The 22,701-nt window shown below is 36.9% G+C and overlaps 1 protein-coding gene across 2 annotated transcripts; it reads left to right on the top strand.

The window, feature by feature from the left end:
* The first annotated feature begins 367 nt into the window (after window positions 1-367).
* Window positions 368-21,407, top strand: LOC135695650 (uncharacterized). 2 transcript variants are annotated; one of them, XM_089110154.1, is made up of 4 exons: window positions 368-785; window positions 12,199-12,314; window positions 15,772-15,866; window positions 17,707-21,407. In XM_089110154.1, the coding sequence occupies exons 2-4, from the start codon at window positions 12,307-12,309 to the stop codon at window positions 18,396-18,398; spliced, it is 795 nt and encodes a 264-aa protein (XP_088966280.1). In that variant the 5' UTR covers window positions 368-785; window positions 12,199-12,306; the 3' UTR covers window positions 18,399-21,407. The 2 variants fall into 2 exon arrangements, with proteins under 2 accessions (XP_088966280.1, XP_065070869.2); XM_065214797.2 differs by lacking the exon at window positions 12,199-12,314 and having other exon boundaries at window positions 369-785.
* The last annotated feature ends 1,294 nt before the right edge of the window (window positions 21,408-22,701 follow it).

The following is a 22,701-nucleotide window of genomic DNA, read 5'->3' as shown; positions in this document are numbered from 1 at the left end:
CAAAGGAAGCAAGCTGAGATCAGTTGCTTTCCTTTCAAAGCTCGACCTCGATCTCTCATAGCCAAAAGTGGCAACAAAATTTCATTACTCTGACAGATTATTGGTTGATACGACCATTGAATTTATTATTTGGCGAAAGTTTGCATCAAAAGAGAGGAACACAGCTATTTAAGAATTCAAGATTGAGACGCATTTAAAAAATTTGATGATGAATGAAAAGAGAAGGAAAACTACCGAAATGTCGGAAATTCGTCAATGAAATCAATGACGTCAGTCTTCATTGACCTTTATTTGATGTTGAAAAGCTACCATAGGATCTTTATTTGATGTTGAGGCCCACATCACCTCTGAATTTAATACGATAACGTTCCTTCTGATTTATCGAAATTGTCGTATTATCCTGTGTCTATATCTTATGCTTTTGTGAAAAGATTCTGTGGAATTTGAATGTCCTTAAAGAGTATTTAAGAAAAGCAACCATTATATTGCAAATTTATTCGATAGATGCAAGAAATATAACGAATTAAGGAAACATGCTAAACACAGATTTTATATGTATGTAGTGCACCTTCAAAAGGCCAAGGTGAGCAACTGATGCGATCCCCAGGCTGCATACTGCGAAGGCGAATCAATCATGACATGTTGTTTCTTGGAAGTGGTTTTTCTTCAAGTTCCTCAATAACTAATCCTTTTATGCTACGAAATGCATGCATTTGTAGTTATTCAGAAGACCTGCGTGACACCAGCCAGAAAGAGCACAACATCTTCAAATAAACATTTCTAAGGTTCGGCTTTTTACTCGATTTCTTATGAATTTAATGCGGTTGTTGGTAGTTGAATCTCGCATCTTTTGCGTGGCGTGGTTGGAAGTTAGGCATTTTATCTTGACACTGAAGTTTCCGAACGAACAGCTTTTTTATTGCATGTCGTTGTATTTCATTGTTGCAATTTTGAATTGCACACAAAATTTTGAAAAGCGTTTTAATAGAATTCCCGGCGGGTTCACTTCTATAAGAATCTATATACCATGTGAGTTCCAATAATTTATGGCCCTTTCTCAGACATTTTTGGAACTAACATGGGTCAGGGCGGCGGTTGAAACATTTCTTGGTTGCCGGGAAGGAGAGGGAAGAGAAGGCATACTCTGGGGTTGATAATAGAATGGACCCTCTCCCCCGATTATTGATGTTCGAAAACCAACATTTGTGTGTCATTGAACGTCATTTTAGGCTCATTGTGCCTGTGATGCTTGAAAAAATTTACTACTGGCATGGCAGTGTAGATATAGTCTTGGTTTTTTAATTATTTGAAGGCCAGTCTGATTTTCAAAACCCCTCCGTTTACTCCTTAGAAAGTCTATACAGACACACACCCCTTAAATTTGAGAGCATTACTTTTACTACAAACTGGATCTCGCCCAGCATCTGTATGGTAACATCAAGTGCATTAAGGCTGCGGCCCCGGTTATGGTGGGTGATTCATCGAACCATCAGAGAGCCTAAATATTTCTAGATAAACATGTTAAAAACATTGAATTACACGGGGACCCAACATATGTTTTGTAGAAAGCGATTTTATTTTGGTTGAAATCTTGCTGTTTTTGATGTTACTTGCTCGTTGCTAGAATAGAGGGAATCCCCATATTTGAAGCCACCGTAAGATAACCTGCGTGCAGACTTTACGGAGTAGAAAAAGTCCAGAGGGTGAGGAAAGCCTCTTCAAAACTGTTGCTCTGCTCTAGAACTTTTTGAGGAGCAGTATCAGAAAAAGATTACAAAAAGATTAATACTTCAATATTTGGCCCATAATGGCAGCCTTAAATTGCTTGATAATTTCTTCCGGTAGTTAAAAAAAATCAAATTTTGAAAGGCCAGGGTTTAAACTCAGAAAATCTAGATGTAGGAAAGTTTTTTTTGTACATCCTTGTAAAGTGAATCGCTAACTTGGGAAGTTTGAATTTTATGGATTCAAAAAAGTGCTGAAGTTGGCAAATGTTTATAATTGAAAAATATTAAAATTTCTTGTCAGGAGCCCAGAATACCCAAATATGTAAGTATTAGAAGATTTAAAAATGATAAGGAAGTTAATTTTGAAAATAAACCTCTCAAAAATTGATTATTTGCTTGTACATGTAGGGAAAAATTCACACATTTTCCAACAGATTGTAGACCTGCCAACTCTCATGGTTTTGTTGTGTGTCCCATGGTTTTGGCCTCCATCTCACATGCACACAAGTTTTTAATTAATTTCATCCGGTTTTTCAAAAAACCTTTTTTTCAGTTTACCATAGCGGATTTTCACGATTTTTATATTTTGTTCAGCTCTTCTGCTTCTGAAAATTTTAGGCACTAGATAGATAATGTATAATTTCTCTGTTCTTTGAATCACATCACAGAAACAAGTAAGTCAAGTACTGATTTGGTGTGTCTGAAACTAATGTAATAAGAAATTTATGTATGAATGAATCTAGCTATTTTTGGGCCATGTAGAACGCAGCAAAAATCTCCACTTTTTAGCTAAATCTCCAGGTTTTAAAAAAGAAGAATTGCAAGTATCCTGGTTTTTGAGCTTGGGAGGTTGGCAGGTCTGAAATTGGCACAACTTTGGTTTGGTAAAGTAGCCATCAAAAGTTTAGTACTGTTCACTATTTTCGTTCCTTGAGTTTCACTTTTTGTTTGGGTCCTTTCTTAAAGGACCAATAGCGGCATTTCTTTTGAACACTTGACAAAAACGCAACTCAGAAACATTGTCCCAAGCTTTTGGGGCTAGCCCCAGACTGAAAGAGAACGCACATATCAAGTACTTCATATGCAGAGGCGCCGGAAGCTTCATGATGCCTCGGGGCAGGAATTGCAGAAAGGGCACTTCGGGGCTGTCAAAGTTTGCTGCTGAAACAGGTTCGGGAATCGTTGTTTAGCCAACGACGAAGCCTGGTTGTAGGTGAAGGACCTGTACATGGAGAGAAGGTTGGAAATCTGAGGGCGTAGTCCCCAGGGAAATTTTGTGCTTTTACGCTTTAAGTTTTGCGTTGTTACGTCTCAGAAAAGGGGACAACACCCATAAAAATACATTTGAATCAAGACTACAGTCAAACTTCATTCTCGAATTTTCTTTCATCCCAACATCAACCATCAATGGAGGCTGTATCCAATCCTACCCTGCATAAAAACAGAATTATGTTCTGATGACTATCTACATGGCTTGATATTACTTTCGGATATAACTCCTCTGAACATACTGTCTTTTTTTCTTTTTTTAAAGCTGGTATAATCTGGTAGCTATTTTCAAGCTAAATAAAGCCAACTAATTTTAATTACCAACACTAAATAAATTTTATATCAAATAAAACTGATGTTGCATACATTTTCCTTGGAAAGATCACAAGTATACGATTGCATGATGGATATTCTGAGATTTTTTCTTTAATTTTTGTTAAATTGGGGAGTACTTATCTCGTTTGAGACTGAGTTCCATATTTGGCTCAGTCTGTTTGACAAAGATAAGGAACCATATTATTCTATTATTGTTAAAAAGGCTGTCTACATAAAGCCTGGCTGCAATGATATAGATACAATCCAGCAGCCAACAGATTAACCTTGACATCGAGTACATATTATCGAATTTTTTCATATTATCTGAATATTAGGTACAAAGTGATCACAAAACCGTTTCTTGCCAGCTTGGAACCCTTGGGCAAATTATTTTATGGGGTCATTTTGATTTTACCCGTTTTCGCCTCTTATAACAGGGATCAGTTCTCAATACTGCACTAAGAAAAGCCACATAATACATCGTTTGATTTATTTTTTAATGCTGATTAGAAAGAGTGCACAGAAGTTGATAAAAGGGTCCTCCCAAGCTACTTCATGCTTATTCGATGCCCCCTTTGACCACGCCCTTGAACCCCTTTGAAGCTTTATAAGAAAAAGGGGATAAAAATTAACTTAAAGATTTTCTAGCTAATTATAAACACATCTTTTGAAATTTTTACCACAACCACTACCCACAATAGTCCCTTTTTAAAACCAAATTCTGGCCATGGCAAGCCAATTCTGGCCATGGCAAAAAATTCATTCTTCTTGTTTCAAAATTTTTAGAATTAGAATTTTCAAGAATTTCCCTGCAAAATTTGCTATAAAATAAGCCATTTACTCCCAATTCATATAATCCAAATTTTTTGTATAATTGAAAAGTTGAAAAAAGTGCCCCCATGGAGTAGTGCTTCTGATACAGTAGTGTATTTTAACAGAAATGGAGCATTGCTTAGCCAATAATAGAATGTGCTTTATAAGGAAAGTAATATACAATTTCATGGTGTCTGTATTTTCAGATTATCTATTCTACAATAGACAAAAATATTCACCTAGAAACTTGATTCTTTGTCATTGGGAATCAGCCACCTCTACATAGTAAACTGGAACAACTCTAAAAGATTTTTGAGTGTCTCATTTTTTTTGCTGGGTCCCTAAAAACAATGTCTGCATCACTTCTGTTATTCCTTTATTTACTTCATTTTTTCTTTGAGATAAACAGTAGGAATGATAAATGTTGTAAGTAGGAGTATTTATTTGCTTTAAATATAGTTTATTTCAATCTGTTGCGATGATCAAGAAAATGTATAAATATAGAATTAGTTCAATGACTTAATTGGAATTTCAAAATGCCATGGTTGTTAAAATGGCCCTAAAATGGTTACTGTCCCTTCTGCATTTTGTGTGGTAGATCCATTTCAACTATTTTTAAACATGATTGATAAACAAGAAGTAGGAACATGCATAGAAAGAATTTATTTGGGCCAATGAGTTTTTGATGTGTATTTAGATTGCGGTAGTTTGCTTGCTGACGAAATAAGTAGCCAATTTTATGCTTGCGATTTTGTGAAGGTCTTAACTTGAAGGAAAAACTAATATTTATCCAATATTGCACGCAGGATAAATTTGTGAAAGTTTAACAAAGGTGGGTCTATGAAATATATAAGTTGCTCTTGCCATGTAGTGACAGCAATTTGAACATGACAAGGGTTGATGTTTTTTCCAATCATTGGTTGACAGGCATTGATTTAAGAAATTTTCATCACTGCACAAATCAGCGTAAATCGCCGATTTTCGGGGCCAAATCGGGTGTGGCTAGGGGTGTGGCTAAGTTTTGACTGGACCTTTTTTGGACGGAACAAAAACGTTTTACATTATTTTCAGGGCCACTTTCAGTGTAATTCAGCCTAACTACTGATGATGTATACATCTTACCAGAAAGATCCTTTGTAACATAGTCTTTAGACACTTTTACTAACAGAAGAGATATTCTACATAAACGTTTACTTTGTTTGCCGATATGTAAGCATTCTATCAAGTTGCAGGTAAAGATTTGTTAGTTTATACGAAGGATAGGCTTAGGCTCGTTTTTTAGGAGAGTCTTGAAAGCCTACTTTCGGAGTATGAATCAACGGTATAACATTGGTAATACAGGGACGGCGCCACGAAATTGAACCTAGGGAGGGGGGAGGGGGCTAAGAATGAAGTATAGTGATATAGAAGGACCCACCATGGTTGGGTATGACGCGAAAGAAAATTTTTGAAATTGTGCCTTCTAGAACGGCTAAAATGCATCTCCTAGACTAAAATTTAACAATTTACTATACCGTTCAGATAAAACAATCTGACGATTCGCAGAAAAACATTGATTACTGGTTTTTAGGAAAAATTTGGGAGGGGAGGAGTGAGAGAATTGTATTGATTGAGAGAATTTTACTTCCTGAACAGAAATATGCACCTTCTTTGTCCCGAGTATTTTTAGTAGGCCATGTATACACATCCAAAATGCAGACATTGCAATGATATAGAATCTAGAAAGTTGTCTACTTAATTAATGCAAATAATAGAAAAATGATAGAAATATACCAAAACTGTAAGAATATCCGGTATATAACAACGAAAGAGCACCCAAATTCGAACTTCAATACTCCATTTCATATTCTCACGCATAACATAATATAACATAACATAACGAACCGGGCGCATGCCCAACATAACATAAATACGAGGTTAATAACGTCACACCTTTCCTCCAACAAAAGAATAAACGGAACAGTAAGATAATAAAAATAATTGTTTTTAAAGTTTGCTAATCAGAAGTTGTGGCCAGTGAGGTAATCCGGCCGAATTACTTTCCTGCCACTCCTTGTCGTTACTGGCTGGTAAAAGTTCAATTGCCTGTGATCAAATCTGGTCTCAGCAGGTCTGGCGGCTGCTGTCTTTTCTTCAGTAGGATCAGATTCTGTGATCAGGTCGTGAGTGAGGTGACTCTTGCGGATCAAATTGCTCCATTTCAGATTGGTGATCTTCATAAGGTCGAGCCACTGCTTCTCGTTCCTTTCTGGGGAAAATGATTGAATCTTCTTCATCTGCAAAGAAAGGCTCTTTGGTTTGACGTAGAAACTTTCGATTTCGTCTGAAGATTCTTCCATCTTCGGTTTTTACATTATAAGATCTTACACCAACTTGCTCTATGACACATCCTTTGGTCCAGCGGCCTGTTCTGTTGGAATTTCTTGGCTTTATCCGGACTACATCATCTTTCTTTAATGCACTTAGCTCCCTTGTGCCTCTGTTATAATACTTTGATTGTATCTCTTTCCTCTTTCGAAGTTTTTCTTGGACCAGTGACAACCTTTGGTTTAAGGAGCTTCTTCGATATAGGAAGCAGTGTTTTAGCTCGTCTGCTAAACATACGCTGGGAAGGAGAGCTTTCCATCCCCTCAGACGGCGTGTTTCGCCATTCTAGTAGCACAAGATAGAAGTCATTGCCAGATTCAGTCGCTTTTTTCATTAGCATCTTTGCAGTTTTGACGGCATTTTCTGCTTTGCCATTACTCTGTGCGTACTCTGGCGAGCTTAGCTCGGTGGTAAATTCATATTCCTTGGCAAAATCCTGAAATTCTTTAGAGAAGAAAGGTACGTTGTCACTCATGAGCGTATCTGGTATGCCATGAGTAGAGAAGTGTCGCTTGAGCTTCTTCTTAATTTCCCCAGCAGTTTTGTAAAATAGACGATCTATCTCAAAGTAGTTGGAGTAGCAATCCACAGTACAGAGGAAGTCTTTGTTGTTGACTGTGAAAATGTCAGCAGCAATTATTTGCCAGGGGCGGCTTGGGATTTCACGAGGAATAAGGGGCTCTCTGGTCTGGTTGTTTTGGAATGTGTTACAGATTTCACATTTCGAGATGAAGTCGATAAGATCTTTGTTCATGCCAGGCCAGTAAACTGCTTCTCTGGCTCTTCTGAGGCAGCTCTGTATTCCTGTGTGTGTTACATGCAGTTTATCCCGGATCTTTTTGCGCAGTGTTTCTGGAACAACTGCTCTCTGACCCTTGAATATTACGTCATCCTGTGTTGCTAGCTCGTCTCTAATTGAGAAGTATGGATGAATACATCGAGGAAGGGTATCTTTTCTTTCTGGCCACCCATTCAAAATTATTTCTTTCAGTGCTTGTAAAGTGTTGTCACATTTGGTTTCTCGCTGTATTTCCTTCAGCTGTGGCTCAGAGATGGGGAGATAATTTGACATGTGGATAGTTTCGACTTCTTCTTCAGTTGCGGACTTTTGTCTCTCACTTGTCGGCAGGTATGCACGAGAGAGTGTGTCTGCTAGAACAATTTCTTTGCCAGGTTTATAGCAGATTTTAACATCGTATGATTGCAATCTTAGTAGCAACCTTTGCAGTCTCTTTGGAGCAGAGGCGAGTGGTTTGCTGACGATTGAGACAAGTGGTTTGTGATCCGTCCAAAGTGTGATCTCTCTGCCATAGACATAGGTATGGTGATGTTCCACTCCAAATACTTGTGCAAGCAGCTCCTTCTCTATTTGGCTGTAATTTTGCTCTGCAGGGGTGAGGGCTCTGCTTGCATATGACACGGGACGTCCCTCTTGCATGAGCACGAAACCAAGCCCCTTTGATGATGCATCAGCCTGGCCTTCTGTTGCTGCCTTATGGTCAAAATACTTTAGAACTGGTGCCTCACAAATTGCTTTTTGTATGTCAGCAAAAGACTTGTCATGATCTTTTCCCCATACCCATGGTGCATCTTTGTGGGTCAAACTTCTCAGAGGTTCGCATACTTCAGATAGTCTGGGAAGAAACTTGGCCAGGTATTTTACCATGCCAATGAACCTTTGTACACCAGCGACATCTTTCGGCTTGCTTATCTTTGTGATGGCTTCAACTTTTGCGGGGTCTATTTTAAGACCATTCTGTGTTAGGGTATGACCAATGAAGGAAACTTCATCGCATTTGAACTTGAATTTGTCCTTGTTCAGCTTGATGTTTTTTTGTTGACAACGTTTCAAAAGTGCCACCATGTTCATGTCATGATTTTTGACAGCTTCTTCGTAAGTTTCTCCTCTTCCGGTAACAAGAGCATCGTCAGCGACTGCATACACCCCAGATAGGCCTTCAATGCACTGATCAAATTTGTGTTGAAAATGTTCTGAAGCTGGTTTAATTCCAAATGGCATCCTGAGGTACCTCCAACGCCCCCATGGTGTCTGGAACGTTGTGAGCATGCTTGATTCTTCATCGAGCTCTATTCGAAGGTACCCTTCCTTCAGGTCAATTTTGCTGAATACCTTGACACCTTCTAGCTTTGGTAGCACATCCTCAATGAGCGGTAAAGGATAATGACTTCTTTTCAATGCTTTGTTGAGGTGTTGTGGATCGATGCACAACCTCAGTTTCCCATTTGGTTTTTCTGCAATGACGAGATTTGATACCCAATCTGTTGGACTTGTAACTTTCTGAATGACATGAAGATTTTCCAGACTTTCCAATTCAGCCTTGAGTTTTGCTTTAAGAGCGATTGGTACTCTGCGAGGCGGCATGACAACAGGGGTTTGTGACTCATCAACATCTAAGTGCAATTTGCCTGGCATGTGACCCAGACCTTCAAAGACATCTCCAAAACGGTTCTCTATATCTGCAATACTGAGTGGAGCCACTGCGGTGGTCGATAAGACTGTTTCCATGACAACCGTTGGTTGTGCCTGTTGATGTGTGCTGTTTGAAGCAATACTGTTAGAGCTAACATTATCTACATTTGCGTTAAAGATATTAGCATAGTTAACAGTCAGAAGTCCCATCTTTTGTGCTGCATTAGCTCCTAATAATGGCACATAGTCACCTTTTACAACAACAAATCTGACAGTGTACTCAGTCTGGATCTTTAGGTTTAATACCTTAAGTTTACAAATACCATTTATCGGTAATAAGGCTTGGCTGTACAGGTGCAAAGAGTGATCCGATTTTTCAACTTTTGTGCCTGGAGGAACGAAGTGTTCTGGAAGGACATTACAGGTAGCACCTGAGTCAATTTGAAAACTAATTTGCCTGCCTTTTATAATCATGGAGGCAAAAATTTTGTTCTTAGGAGGGGACTGGGACACAGCATTTATTGCCAGATTATTTTTGGGTGAAATTTCAACAATGAGAATTTCATCATCACTTGAAGTGTTTTCTTCCTTCACTGCATGTATTTTGGCTTTAGAAAATGTATCTCTCATACCTGGTGGTTTCTTCAAGCTGCACTTCTCAACAAAATGGTTTCTCTTACCACAACCAGAACAATATCTGCCAAAGGCTGGGCAACTCTCTTTGTTTCTTTTATGGCTACGCCCAAAAAATTTGCAGTCGGAAATAAAACCTCTTGTGTCTCCAGTGGTCTTCCTCGGGCTGCTTTGCTTTCCAACATAATGGGCCATGAGGTCTTGATTATCATCTTGGCCAGCCATTATTTTTGCTTGAGCAGTAGTTGTTTCTGTGGCCCTGCATAAGTCAATGCATTTAGATAATGAGAGTTTTGGTTCTTGCAGTAGCTTACGTCGCACAGCATTGTTGTGAATGCCACAAACAATTCGGTCACGTATCAACTCATCATTAAGTGGTCCAAATGCACATGTGGCTGCGAGGGCACGCAAAGAAGCCGCATAAGTTTCAATTGACTCTGTAGGGCCCTGTGTACAATTATTGAATTTATACCGTTCGTAAATCACATTTGTTTCTCCAATACAGTAAGTATTCCATAATTCGAAGATTCGTTCAATGTTTTGACGTTCACCCTCCTCCTGGTACGGAAGTGAATTGTATATTCGAAGAGCTTCCGGTCCTATGCAAGTGATGAAAGCAGCCACTCGAAAATTGTCTGGTTTAGACTTCAAATTCGTAACAGTTTCGTACGCATCATAGATTTGCTTCCATTGCTTCCAATTCTCTGCCAAATTCCCTTCTAAGCTTAATCGTGGGGGTAATGGCACGTTAGATATGAACGCCGATGTTCCGCTATTTCCTTCAGAGGAAGCACTAGGCCAAGGCACGATTGGATCCGGATCTGTCATCGCGAAACAAGAACCAGCAAAGCAATCATTTACCTCCTAAACATCAAAGATGGGTGTTTCACCTGACACCATGTAAGAATATCCGGTATATAACAACGAAAGAGCACCCAAATTCGAACTTCAATACTCCATTTCATATTCTCACGCATAACATAATATAACATAACATAACGAACCGGGCGCATGCCCAACATAACATAAATACGAGGTTAATAACGTCACAAAAACAAGTTAGCAAAAAGATAAAAGAAAATCAAACAGTATATTAACAGTTTATTCTCTCTTTTTATTTCATACTTTGTTTTCAAAGATAAGAAAAAAAGAGGGTCAAAAAATCTCTGAAAAATTGCCCCCCCACCCCTCAATTGGCTTCGTGCCTGAGATACATGAAGATATAATTTATTTGGTTATCATAAAGAGTAGAAAATGGCCAATGAAACATAAGAGCAAGCATTGATGCCTGACTTGAAATATCGTATCACAAAGGGATGCGCAAACTCGTGCTGAGTTGGCTGAGTTTTGTCACGTCGTATAACTAGCATACAGATTTCCAAATTCAAAGGCATTATGAAGTGCGTTTGTGATTAACTGTATATTACACTTACGTTCAAAAAGTATTGGGACACACTTCGAAACTTCAAAGACATTTTATGCAACAAATTTGGAAAGACTTTTTTAAAATCCTTCTCATTAAAAAAGTACGGCAGCTATTTCCATGAAATTTTCACAAGACATTGTTGATATTTTGAAGCCTTTTATGTACGCCAAAAAATTAAAAAATCATCGACCATAAAATTTCTATAGGTCTCGAGACGAAAACATGGAAGCTCTGAAAACTCAAGAACTGAGTTAAGAGAAGCGTATACAAATTGCTTTCTACTCAAATAAAGCAAATGGATTTCACGATATTGCATCAATTGTCGGCTGCTCATTGAGTGCAGCTTTTCTGGTGTGTAAAAAGTTTTTCGGTACAAGAACAAGAAAAAAATTTACCAAGGGTTGGCAGACCGAAGAAGTTTACGACGCCGAGGGACGACAGTTCTTTACTGAGGGAACTGCGAAGTAATAGGTTTGAATCCTTACCAGACATCGTGTTGTCATGTAAAAAGAAGCTAAATAATGGAACATAAGCAAAAACATGGCTATAAAGTTATGAAAAATACAAATTTTCCAGCGTTATAAGGAAAACAAATGCTCTCTCAAAGTTAAAATTAATCATCGACGATGAGTTCAATGGTTTCTCTTTGAATGTTACGCAATTTTAAAAGTAGCTTGAATAAATGCAATAATTTAATAAATTTGTAGCATTTTCGTCGATGAAGTAAACTTTTTTTGAAGCTTAAAAGTTTGATTTTATAATTTCTTTGATAATTTTTTTTGTTATTCAAACGTGAAATTAAAAAGTTGTATTTGTTTGGACAGCTCTAAAATTTTTGGAAGGTCATGTGACTTTGCCATTGTTAGGCCATACAACCCTTCTGCATATTTTGTTGTTATAATCAGGAAAATCGCAAGAATCCTGTTTTTTCGTGGTTATGCTTCATAAGTTGAAGCATTTTCCTAACTTGTTATTCCATTTTGGGGAAACGTAGGCCTAGATTATTTGTAGAAAGACTGCCCAAATCTGAAAAAGTTTCCGTTGCAAAACCGAATCCAAGGGAACGCCATAATTTGTTTATCGAATTCGTCCCAATACTTTTTGAACGTAAGTGTATTTTTACTATCAACGTTGGTTTTAGTTAAGCTCCACTCGTAGCTTGATTCCATTATCTCATTTGATTCTCGGTAATAGTTTGTATTCATTTGTCTCTGTAGCGTGATCAGTAGTATTTGGAGTATTTCAAACTGAAAAGTGAAGAAATTCATCGCTGCACATTTTCGATTCATCACTGCACAAATTGGTCATCACTACACCTAAGGACGATGAATAGGTAAAATATGTTAAAGAAATTTGTTTTCTTCAAATCTGGGTTTCTGGTATAAAATTGTAGTTCAAATATCAGGTTTTAAGTTCTCGATATCTATTTTGCAAAAAAATATCTTTTCACCTATAAAACTATGTTTTATTATAACTAACCTGCCTAGCAACGCATGAAATGTGGTTGCTAAGGAAATGATTGGGGGTGTCAACCGACTTTCCAGGGCTAAATTTGTCGTTTTTTGGGTTTTATAAGTTTCTAAATTGAGTTGAATTATGTTTGTGCACCTACAACATGAAGTACTTGTCGAAAAGATTGCCGACTGCCTCGAGAGGACACTGACACGCTTCACTTTTTACGTTTCTACTATTCGCTGAAATAACATTTGTGCGTTTTTTGAAACTAGTTGAAATTCTTCAGCTTGTCATGCCTGGGAAAAAAAAGAATACTATCTACAGAAAAAAACGGAAAAGAGTGTTCAGTGGTAAACGGAAACAAGAACAGGAACATGAGTCAAATTCGGAAGATTTAGGCCCAGGGGCGGATCGAGACATTCTCAACATTCTCAATTGAGAATGTCAGATTTTCCCAGTTTGATTATTCTAAATAAAATGCTAAAAGTAATGAATGAGCTCAGATTTAAGATTCAAGATAAGCATACATCTTTTTATTATGTATTTTAGGTATTTATTTCTACACAATCGCCGTATTTGCTATATTTTACTCCGTTTTGCCTTTGCGAAACATGTTTAGATCTTCTCCGATGAAAAACCAAATTCTCCTTCATTGAACCTAGTACCCAGGAGAGTAGTAAGAGGCTGCGCCGCGTCCTGTATCTAGGCATGATTTTTAGAAAGTTTATCGACTGTTGCCATGCATTTTGAGAAGTTCCTTCACATTTTTAGAAAGTTGCACGCAGTTTCTGCATGCGCACGCAGAGAATTTCAATTCATTTTTGTCCCTTAGAAGAGGTCGACCTGAAAGATTTTAACGAGAGGAAAATTCGCCAGAATGACGTATTAAACCGATTCACTTTTAATAGGTATATCTGGCATATGTAGGTACGAATGCCTTACGGATTTCTCCTCCGCAGTTTAGATTTGCCCTCGCAGTAGTACGAATGCCTTACGGATTTCTCCTCCGCAGTTTAGATTTGCCCTCGCAGTAGTACGAATGCCTTACGGATTTCTCCTCCGCAGTTACGATTTGCCCTCGCAGTAGTACGAATGCCTTACGGATTTCTCCTCCGCAGTTTAGATTTGCCCTCGCAGTAGTATGTATGCCTTACGGATTTCTCCTCCGCAGTTTGGATTTGCCCTCGCAGTAGTACGAATGCCTTACGGATTTAACAAAAATAGACTTTTGGGAAGTCTAGGCAAAAAAGTTACCAATGCAGCCAGCAGTATAAATCAAAATCCAAATACCCAGCAAAGTAAACAAGCAACAACCCTCAGCAAATGATTTGATCTCTCAAGGCTTTGTTAATATATATTATTAGATATTAGATATATTTGCATACCCTCATATTATTCAAAGTATCCTTCTATGTTAAGTTTAAAAGCCTGACGATCAAAACCAATAGCAAAAATCTCTGGATTAACATTTTAAAATTTAATTCCGAAAAAAATGCTTGTCACCTCCGGTAAAACAAATTTTGTTGCATTTTTGTAATATTGTAATATATCAATAGAAATGGTCAAAAGTCTTGGATATTTAGGTATAGATATGGTAAATCTGCTAATGAATGAAATGTATATGAGAATGGAGATATTTCAGATGATCTATGTAAATCAATTTACATTGCCTTACATAAAAAACCAGGTACTACCGAATGTAAATTACATCGTACACCTGATGAGCCAAATTACGAAAATTATAAGCAGCTTTGCGAGTTGGAGGATAATTAAGTCCCTTCACTGACATTAAAAGAGGAGTTAGACAAGGATGTGTTATGTCTCCTGCACTATTCAATATTCACAGTGAATTGATTTTGAGGGAAATCATAGAAGGAATCCGAGCAGGGGGCTGCAACATGAAGAACTTAAAGTATGCAGACGATACAGTTTTGATAACTGACTCTCAAGAAGGGCTCTAAGCCCTGGTCAACCGAGTCGGAACAGGAAGTGAAAAGAAATGTCTTTCGTTTAATGTTAAAAAACTGTATGCATGCTAATTACCAAAAAGAGCAACAACACTATTATTGATCTAAGGTTCAAAGGAATGAGCATCAAACAAGTCCATAAATGTAAATATCTAGGATATGGAATAACATCAGATGATAGATGGAATACGGAAATCATATAACGAATAGCCAAGCACCTTCAGAAAGATGTATCCACTACGTGTTAAGGTGCTATGTGTGGCCATGTTCTTAAAAAATGCGGGGCTAAAATCGAATAAAAAGAGGTTTTACTGGTGGCTTACTTCTTAATAGATATTTTGCATTTTCGCAAAAAGTACCGCAGTGCCTGGGCTGGGGGAGTATTTTGACGAGGATACTGATTAACAATGTTATTCTTAGACTGCCCCTCTTTTCCTTGCACAAACCCTTTAATAGCTCTAGACGACCCAGAAACCGGATTCACTGCATATCGGATTCGCTGCACCGTATCAGATTGTGTTCATACCAGATAGGGCACAAGTTTACATGACATTGGTTACTTCGTAATGCAGGGTGCAATCTTTTGTTCCAGAGCCTTTGTGTTCCTATTTTAGGCACGCCCAAAATCTCCTGACACGCGATTGAACTGAAGCAGAGAAAATTGGTAGGGGTGGAAAAGAGTAAAGGAAGAGGTTTTGGCTCGAAAATTTCGTTTTATTTGATGAAAGTTTTTTTCCAAAGCCGCCCTCTTCTTAAAGTTTTGCAATAACTTGAAATCAGATCAATAAGATGGGTAGTAATCTGAAAAATGCGTGTAAGTGCTATCTTTGTGTTAAGGACAAACTTCATTTCATCAGCATCCCTTTTGTTTTCTTCTTTAATGAAACAAAAAGTTGCGGAAAAAGTGCGCTAAACATGGAGTCGAGACCACAGAGTTGTAACTGAAATTGCGGTTCAAGTTGATACCAAATTCAAGCGTTTACACGAGTGCTCTGCTCAATTCCAATGCATACCGGATTCGCTTGAAACCACTTTCGAAGCGGAGTGATTTCACTCTTAAAAAGTGGAAAGAAAGCAACTCGGCTTGGGTCCTTATCGTGTGAACAGAATGCTTATCTTGTATGAAACTAACCCGATATGAAGTGAATCCGGTATTGTGCAAACGGAGCCTAACAGTTGAAAAATAAATGTGGATCTGTCACAATCTCGACCTACCCCATGTAGCACCACCCTTGTATATACCCATTCCTTGATCTGAATGGATTATCGTACAAATAATTACGATGTTCACCGTTCATGTTGGAATGTATGTTTAACATGTGGTTGTTTGGTTGAAAGGTCTAGTTTGTTGTACTGTTGTCTTTTCAGGATGTCTGAGGATGATGAAAACCTTCCTGTTCAATCGGGTGCTGCAGTTCGAAGACAGACACCGCTTCCCAAGGCTAAAACCGCTGATATCCAAGGTATGTTGATGATTTCATCAAATAACAGGATTACCAATAATTCTCAGATCTAAAAGTTGAGATTTTATTCTACCTTCTCTTCTCCCGGTTTTTGTGTAGGCGCGCACGATGCCTAAAGACCGGTTTTGACTTGCTTCGCTCTGGTCGCGCGACTTGGCGAAAACGAATCAAAAAAGAAATACAACGTGTTTACTCCCAGTTGGGAAAAATGTTTGCATGGAGATGCCACCGATCGATTATAAAACATGGATGACATTTAGTAACATTTTACCAGATCAAAAACTTTCTAAGCAGACATATCATTCAGTGCAGGGCCATCGCTTCATGTCTTGCTGAAATCCCAACGGTATGAGGGTACATTTCCAATTCTTTACCATTTTCCTTGCATTTACCGACAGCTATTAAAAGTTCAATTGTTTGTGAACATTTAATGCAATTTTGCGTATTGATGCAAACCAGTTTTGTCGCAAATCGGTTAAGGCAGAATGTTCGGCCGTTGGTTTCGCGAAAACCCGATGTTATATCTGAACGTGAGAAATTTTTTATGCTTCTTGCCTTTCCATTTTTGCATATGTTGAAAGCAGCAGTCTTTATGCATTCATTCATGCTAGCAATTTAACGATAGCTTTTTACCATAATTGTGATAAAACATTTTTTCTAGACACTATTCATTCGTGAATTCTTTTGTTTTGGTCGCTCCCTTCGAATATAAGGAAAACAAAACTGCGTGATATTAAAACTTTTCGCACTTCTAGTAAACGATTTTTAGAAAGAATCCACTTATATCATTCGAAAGCTTAAGAAAAACTGTGCTTACCATATTTCGCTACCCTATGAGGCCAAGCTTTATTTTTGAGATACAACTCATTTAAAAAGTACCTGGTTCACTGCATCGTTATGGGCCAGTGATGTTGTTTTTCCAGCTTTAAGCAATAAGTATTTGAAGCTGCTAGTTTCCCACAAATATTGACTGGTGTTAAAAGATAAATTATTCTTGCTTCTGTTGATGTACTGAGAATTTTATTAATTTTGAACGTAAACCAAAGTAGAGCATTTTAGTTGTTAATATAATCTTGCATTTAGATTCTCGTCTCTACGCGTCGCAGACGCAGCGCAGCAGCACACTGCACATGAAAATTGGCCGCCATTTTTGCTTATTACAATTTTTCCCCGTGCTCCAATGATCTAATCCCTGAACCTCAATCCGAGGTTAGTACAAATTGTTTACATTAAATGCCAAAAAATTCAGTTCCAAAAATTTCAGTGGATTAATTTTTCGGTGGAATAAATGTCGGTTATATTTTTGAAATTCCAGTGTAAATTTCGATGAAAATTTCAAGATTTTCTTTTAAAAGAAAACATTTTGGCGAGTAAAGAAATGAAATACTTTCTGCAAGTTATTTCTATCTTCAACATTAAATTATCTGGAACGCAATCATGAAAGTTACAAAAATCGAATATTTTGATGCCAGCCCCATAAATAAAACTAAACTGAAGCCACCTAACTTGCAAGAATTTGAATTGTGAAGAAACATCTTAGTCATCATATCATTTGTTTAAGCTTGATATCGCCATAAGCATGTTCCCGTTACGTAATTATGTTCATTATCATTAACCATGGTCATCAACAGCAACCAAAATAACAAAAATAACGATCATAATTACTACTTCATCATTTCTACGTCACCATCGTGTTTGTCGTAGTCGTCATCACCTACATAATCATCATCATCATCATCATCATCATCATCATAATCATCTCGTGATTATTATAATTACTCGTACCTTGTAATCTTGCAGTTCGTACCTTGAAACAGCTGTGCTATTTTTTCCATTACAGTTGATGTGGAAAAGTGTCGACATTTGCTCTCAGACACAGGACATAACGAGCGTGTTAGCTTGGCCCTAAAACTTGACGGAGAGAAGTCGGCCATAAAATTAATGAGAAGTTGTCTAGAGTCAAATGACTTCCATAGCGTCTGGAAATCTTGTCATGGATACCAGAATGCTGCCCTTGGATTCCTGATGTACATTGCTTCAGCACAACAAAATGCTACTCTAAGGTATCTTAAATCTCTCACGAGTAATCGGTTTAAACAGCTGAGAGAAGAAATAGATAAAGCTGTAACAGCCGGGGTACAACTTGATACCAGATTATATGATATCCCATTCGAGTGGCTTGACAAGTTTGCGTCAGTTATCTCACGCGCTGAAATGCCGGAAAACCAATATTTGCAGCCGACTTGGCAATTTTTGGCAGGGAACGCTGGACTTGACCAAACAACAATTAACAATTTAGAAGCACCCGCCGTCGCACGTAAAGACTTGACGCTAGGACTGATAATATTCCTTACACAGTCCGCACCCAGCACTACTGTGGCTTGGCTTGCCATTCATCTAAAAGAGATTGGAATGAATAATGTCCTACTGAAAGAGAACATGTTCAATAAGTGCTTTGAAGAACACTGCATAAGAAGTGTGGAAAAAGAGAATACGGATGGGTTTGAAGAGTTTAATGGTGACTTGTGCTAGTTTCAGCCATAACTGTCTTTCTGTAGTTATTTTTTCCGATTTTTCCTGTTTTAAGCAACTTTAGTGTATGTATCACAATGACATTAAGTTTTATATTATTGATATTCTATTGACGTGGCTTTTTGAGACAGGTTTGACTGCAAAGATTTTCCCCACAATTGTTGCAAGTAACAGCTGTTTCTGTTTTTCGAAAATCATTGATAATTGCCTCGAAAAAGTTAGCACTACTTACAGACGAAGTCTGGTGGCTATCTAAATTCCTATTGGATGCATTTTACAGTAGGCTATTGTTAATTTTGCATCGGCAACTCGAAAGAACACGAGCCTCAAAGATTGGTTAAAAGTTAAGAACAAATTAAGAACAAGCTGAGGCTGAGCTACTGTGATATGAAATTTTTAGCAACGTTTTATCTCAAAAACGAAGATGCAAAATTGACACTCTTTAGAGTTTAAAGCGTCAGAACATACACTTACGTTCAAAAAATATTGGGACACACTTCGAAATTTCGAAGACATTTTATGCAACAAACTTGGAAAGACTTTTTTAAAATCTTTCTCATTAAATAAGTACAGCAGCTATTTCCATGAAACTTTTACAATACATTGTTGATGTTTTGACGCATTTTATGTACGCCAAACAATTAAAAAAACATCGACCATAAAATTTCTATAGGCCTTGAGACGAAAACCTGGAGGCTCTTGAAATTCAAGAACTGAGTTAAGAGAAGCGCTTACAAATTGCTTTCTACTAAAATAAAGCAAATGAATTTCGTTAAATTGCATCAATTGTCGGTTGCTCAATGAGTGCAGCTTTTCTGGTGTGTAAAAAGATTTTCCGTACAAGATCAGAAAAAAATTTACCAAGGGATGGCAGACCGAAGAAGTTTACGACGCCGTGGGACGAAAGATCTTTACTGATCTGGGAACTGCGAAGTAATAGGTTTGAATCCTTACTAGAAATTGTGTTGTCATGTAAAAAGAAGCTAAATGTTGGAACATAAGCAAAAATATGGCTATAAAAATCATGAAAAAATACAAATTTTTCAGCTTTATAGGAAAAAAATGCTCTCTCATAACAAAAATTAAACATCGCTGACGAATACAATGGATTCTCCTTGAATGTTACGCAGTTTCAAAATGGACTCGAGTAAATGCAATAATTTAATAAATTTGTAGCATTTTCGTTGATGTAGCAAACTTTATTTGAAGAATAAAATTTTGATTTTGTAATTTCTTTTATAAATTTCTTTGTTATGCAAACGTGAAATTAAAAAGTTGAATTTGTTTGGACATCTCTAAAATTTTGTGAAGGTCATGTGACTTTGCTGTTATTAGGCCATTCAACCCTTCTGAATATTTTGTTGTTATATTCAGGAAAATCTTAAGAATCCTATGTTTTCAAGGTTATAATTTATAAGTTGAAGCATTTTCTTAACTTTTTATTCCACTTTGGGGATACGTAGGCCTAGATTATTTGGAGAAAGACTACCCAAATCTGAAAAAGTTTCCGTTGCAAAACCGAATCCAACGCAACGCCATAATTCGTTTATCGAATTTGTCCCAATACTTTTTGAACGTAAGTGTAGATTGAAAACTCTACGCTAGAAAATACATATACCCACTTTCGATCCATAACTGGGTTTTTATATTTCCTAGCGTAGAATTTTCGACCTATGTACTGACGTTTTAAACTCTGAAGAGTGTCAGACGAAAAGCTTTAGTTTACTCAGATGCTTGCCTTTTCTCAAAGCCATTTTCAAGTTTTGTAACACCAAAAGATTGTTTCCAAAGTTTAGCTTCGAAAATGTTTAACTTCTGCCAGGCATTAATTTAAGGAATTTCATCACTGCACAAAAAAAACGTAAAACACCGATTTTCGGGGCCAATAGGGTGTGGCGAAGGGTGTGGCTAGGTTTTGATTTAACCTCTTTTTGACGGACCAACAATGTTTACATTGTTTTCAGGGACTTTTCAGTGTAATTTGGCCTAGCTACAGCTACCACTGATTATGTATAAATCTTACCAGAACATATCAAACCTGGCAAAAAGAAAACAGAGTAGCAAACCTAATAACAGGGAATTTTTTCTTCATTTCCACCCTATGGAGTCAATATAGTATTTATTTGTGAATGGTGGAAATGGAGTGGAATGCAATTACTGTGTTTGTAAGTTATTGATTGATCCTTAAAAGGCAAATCAACTGTTTCTCGCTGTTTCTTTTCATAAGATGCTGTTTTCAGACACTTGATCTCTAATCATGTTACATATTTCAATGTTCTAAGAACTGTCCAAAGCACAGCCTTACTGTATATTACTTACTTTTTATGTAATATGAGGTTCGTTTATATAATACAAATCCGTAACTGCTACTAATCTTTCAAAACTATACCTGGCTAGCTTTATGGATACCCAAACCAAAAAAAATGTTCATCCAAATATAAAACAAAGATAGAAATGGTATTCATTCCAATTATTGTGGCGTATTGTATTTCATACAAAAGAAGAGAAGCAGGCCATCATTTGATGGTGGTAGTGGTATTGGGTCTTTATGGCCATGCAATGCAAGAAATCCAAAGTTGTTGGAGGCCGTAGGATTATCTGACAGAAGAAGCTTAACAGCAGGAAATTTTGTGTCCACACCCGTTAGATTATCTTAAAATATATTTCAGAATATTTCTAGCAGGTATTTTCAAGGCATTGCAGGTATTTTTTTCACGGCATGCTTTTATTACATTTGATCAATTCCAGTCTTAAGATTTACATAATTTTTTTATAAGAACCCACAGACCTTGGCTTATTCCTTGGAGTCTTAGCAATAACAGGATTTATTGCACTATTCTTTTTATCTATTTCTTTTCCAGTATTCTTTCTATTTTCTTAAAAAACACTTTTTGCATTATGAAGTGTGTTTGTGATTAACTGTATATTATTTTTATTGTTAAAGCTGGTTTTATTTTAGTTGAGTTTCACACGTAGGTTGAATATATTATTTTAGTTGACTCTTGATTATAGTTTGTATTCATTTGTCTTTATTCTAAAAACATCCAAATCAGTAGTAGTTGGAGTATTTCAAAAGTGAAGAAATTCATCACTGCACATTTTTCAATTCATCACTTCACATTTTCGATTCATCACTGCACAAATTGGTCACCACTGCACCTTAAATTAATCCTTGACTTCTGCAGATATATAAGAGATCACTCACAACCTTGAGGAGGGCTAATCAACGGGAGCCGATAGCATTCCCTCAAAAGTTCTTTGAATAGCACTAAACGTTGTCTCTGCGCCACTAGCTGAAATATTTAATCGCTTTCATTTTAACTAAACTTTTCCACTTCATTTGAAAATGGCTAATATGTGCCGTTTTGAAAATAGTGGTAAAGGTAGAAAAGAGAACTATAGGCCAACAAGTGGGCTCCTTTCAGCTTCAAAAATATTTGAAGACCATGTTATATCTAAATTCTAATCAAATCCGCAAACTCATTAATGTAAAACTGTTCCCCCTTTCTTTGTGGGCCCATTAAAGATCATAACATTTAGCACGTCATATCAAGACTTATCGAAGGCCTGGAAAAGTGCCTGAATAAAAAAGATGTTGCTGGTGCAGTGCTAAGGGCAGGGAGTTACTCAAGGATCAATCTTTGGCCCGTTTCTTTTCAACTTTTATAAAAACGACATTTTATTCATTTAAACAAAATCAGCCTATGCAACTATGCAGAAGACAATATAATTTTGCTGTCATTTACTGATATAAATTAATTAACTGAACAACTTAAAATCGAAAGCAGCTATTCTTAATAAATGGTTTTATGAATTGTTTTGTTGCTTAACGGTGACAAAAGCAAGCTTATAATCTTGAACGCAACCGATCAAATTTTGAGGAATCTAAAATTGAAATCAATGGTTCTACTATTATAAAAGTAAGAGTGTAATGAAGTATGGGAAATAGGTGAACGCTTAACTAGGATTGCTTTGTATAATGATATTTCTAAGCGAATTCTTTCAGTGCAAAAGTTTATTTATCATATTTTAATTATTGTCCTCTTATTTGAATGGTTTGCAGTAGGAGAAGTAATAATAGCCATACAAACAGGATTCATGAAACGGCAATGAGAATAGCTTGTGATGATTATGAATCAACTTTTAAACAATTTTTAATAAAGAATAAAGCAACAACTTTTCATAAGAAAAATTTACAATATTTTGCGAGAGAAATTTATGAATCCATCTTTATAATACTTTATAAATACTTTCCATGAACGAACGCCTTGTAATTATTGAAACTTTACACTTAAAACAGCAG

Source organism: Rhopilema esculentum, chromosome 2, assembly GCF_057945365.1.
Source record: "Rhopilema esculentum isolate cy_ngs chromosome 2, ASM5794536v1, whole genome shotgun sequence".
Taxonomy (NCBI): Eukaryota; Metazoa; Cnidaria; class Scyphozoa; order Rhizostomeae; family Rhizostomatidae; genus Rhopilema; species Rhopilema esculentum.
Note: the sequence above shows the minus strand (reverse complement) of the source record. Positions and strands in the feature narration are given on the sequence as shown.

Coding starts and splice junctions, on each gene's coding strand:
- LOC135695650 (XM_089110154.1), top strand. Junction 15,867..17,706: donor TAAAACCGCTGATATCCAAG/GTATGTTGATGA, acceptor TTTCCATTACAG/TTGATGTGGAAAAGTGTCGA.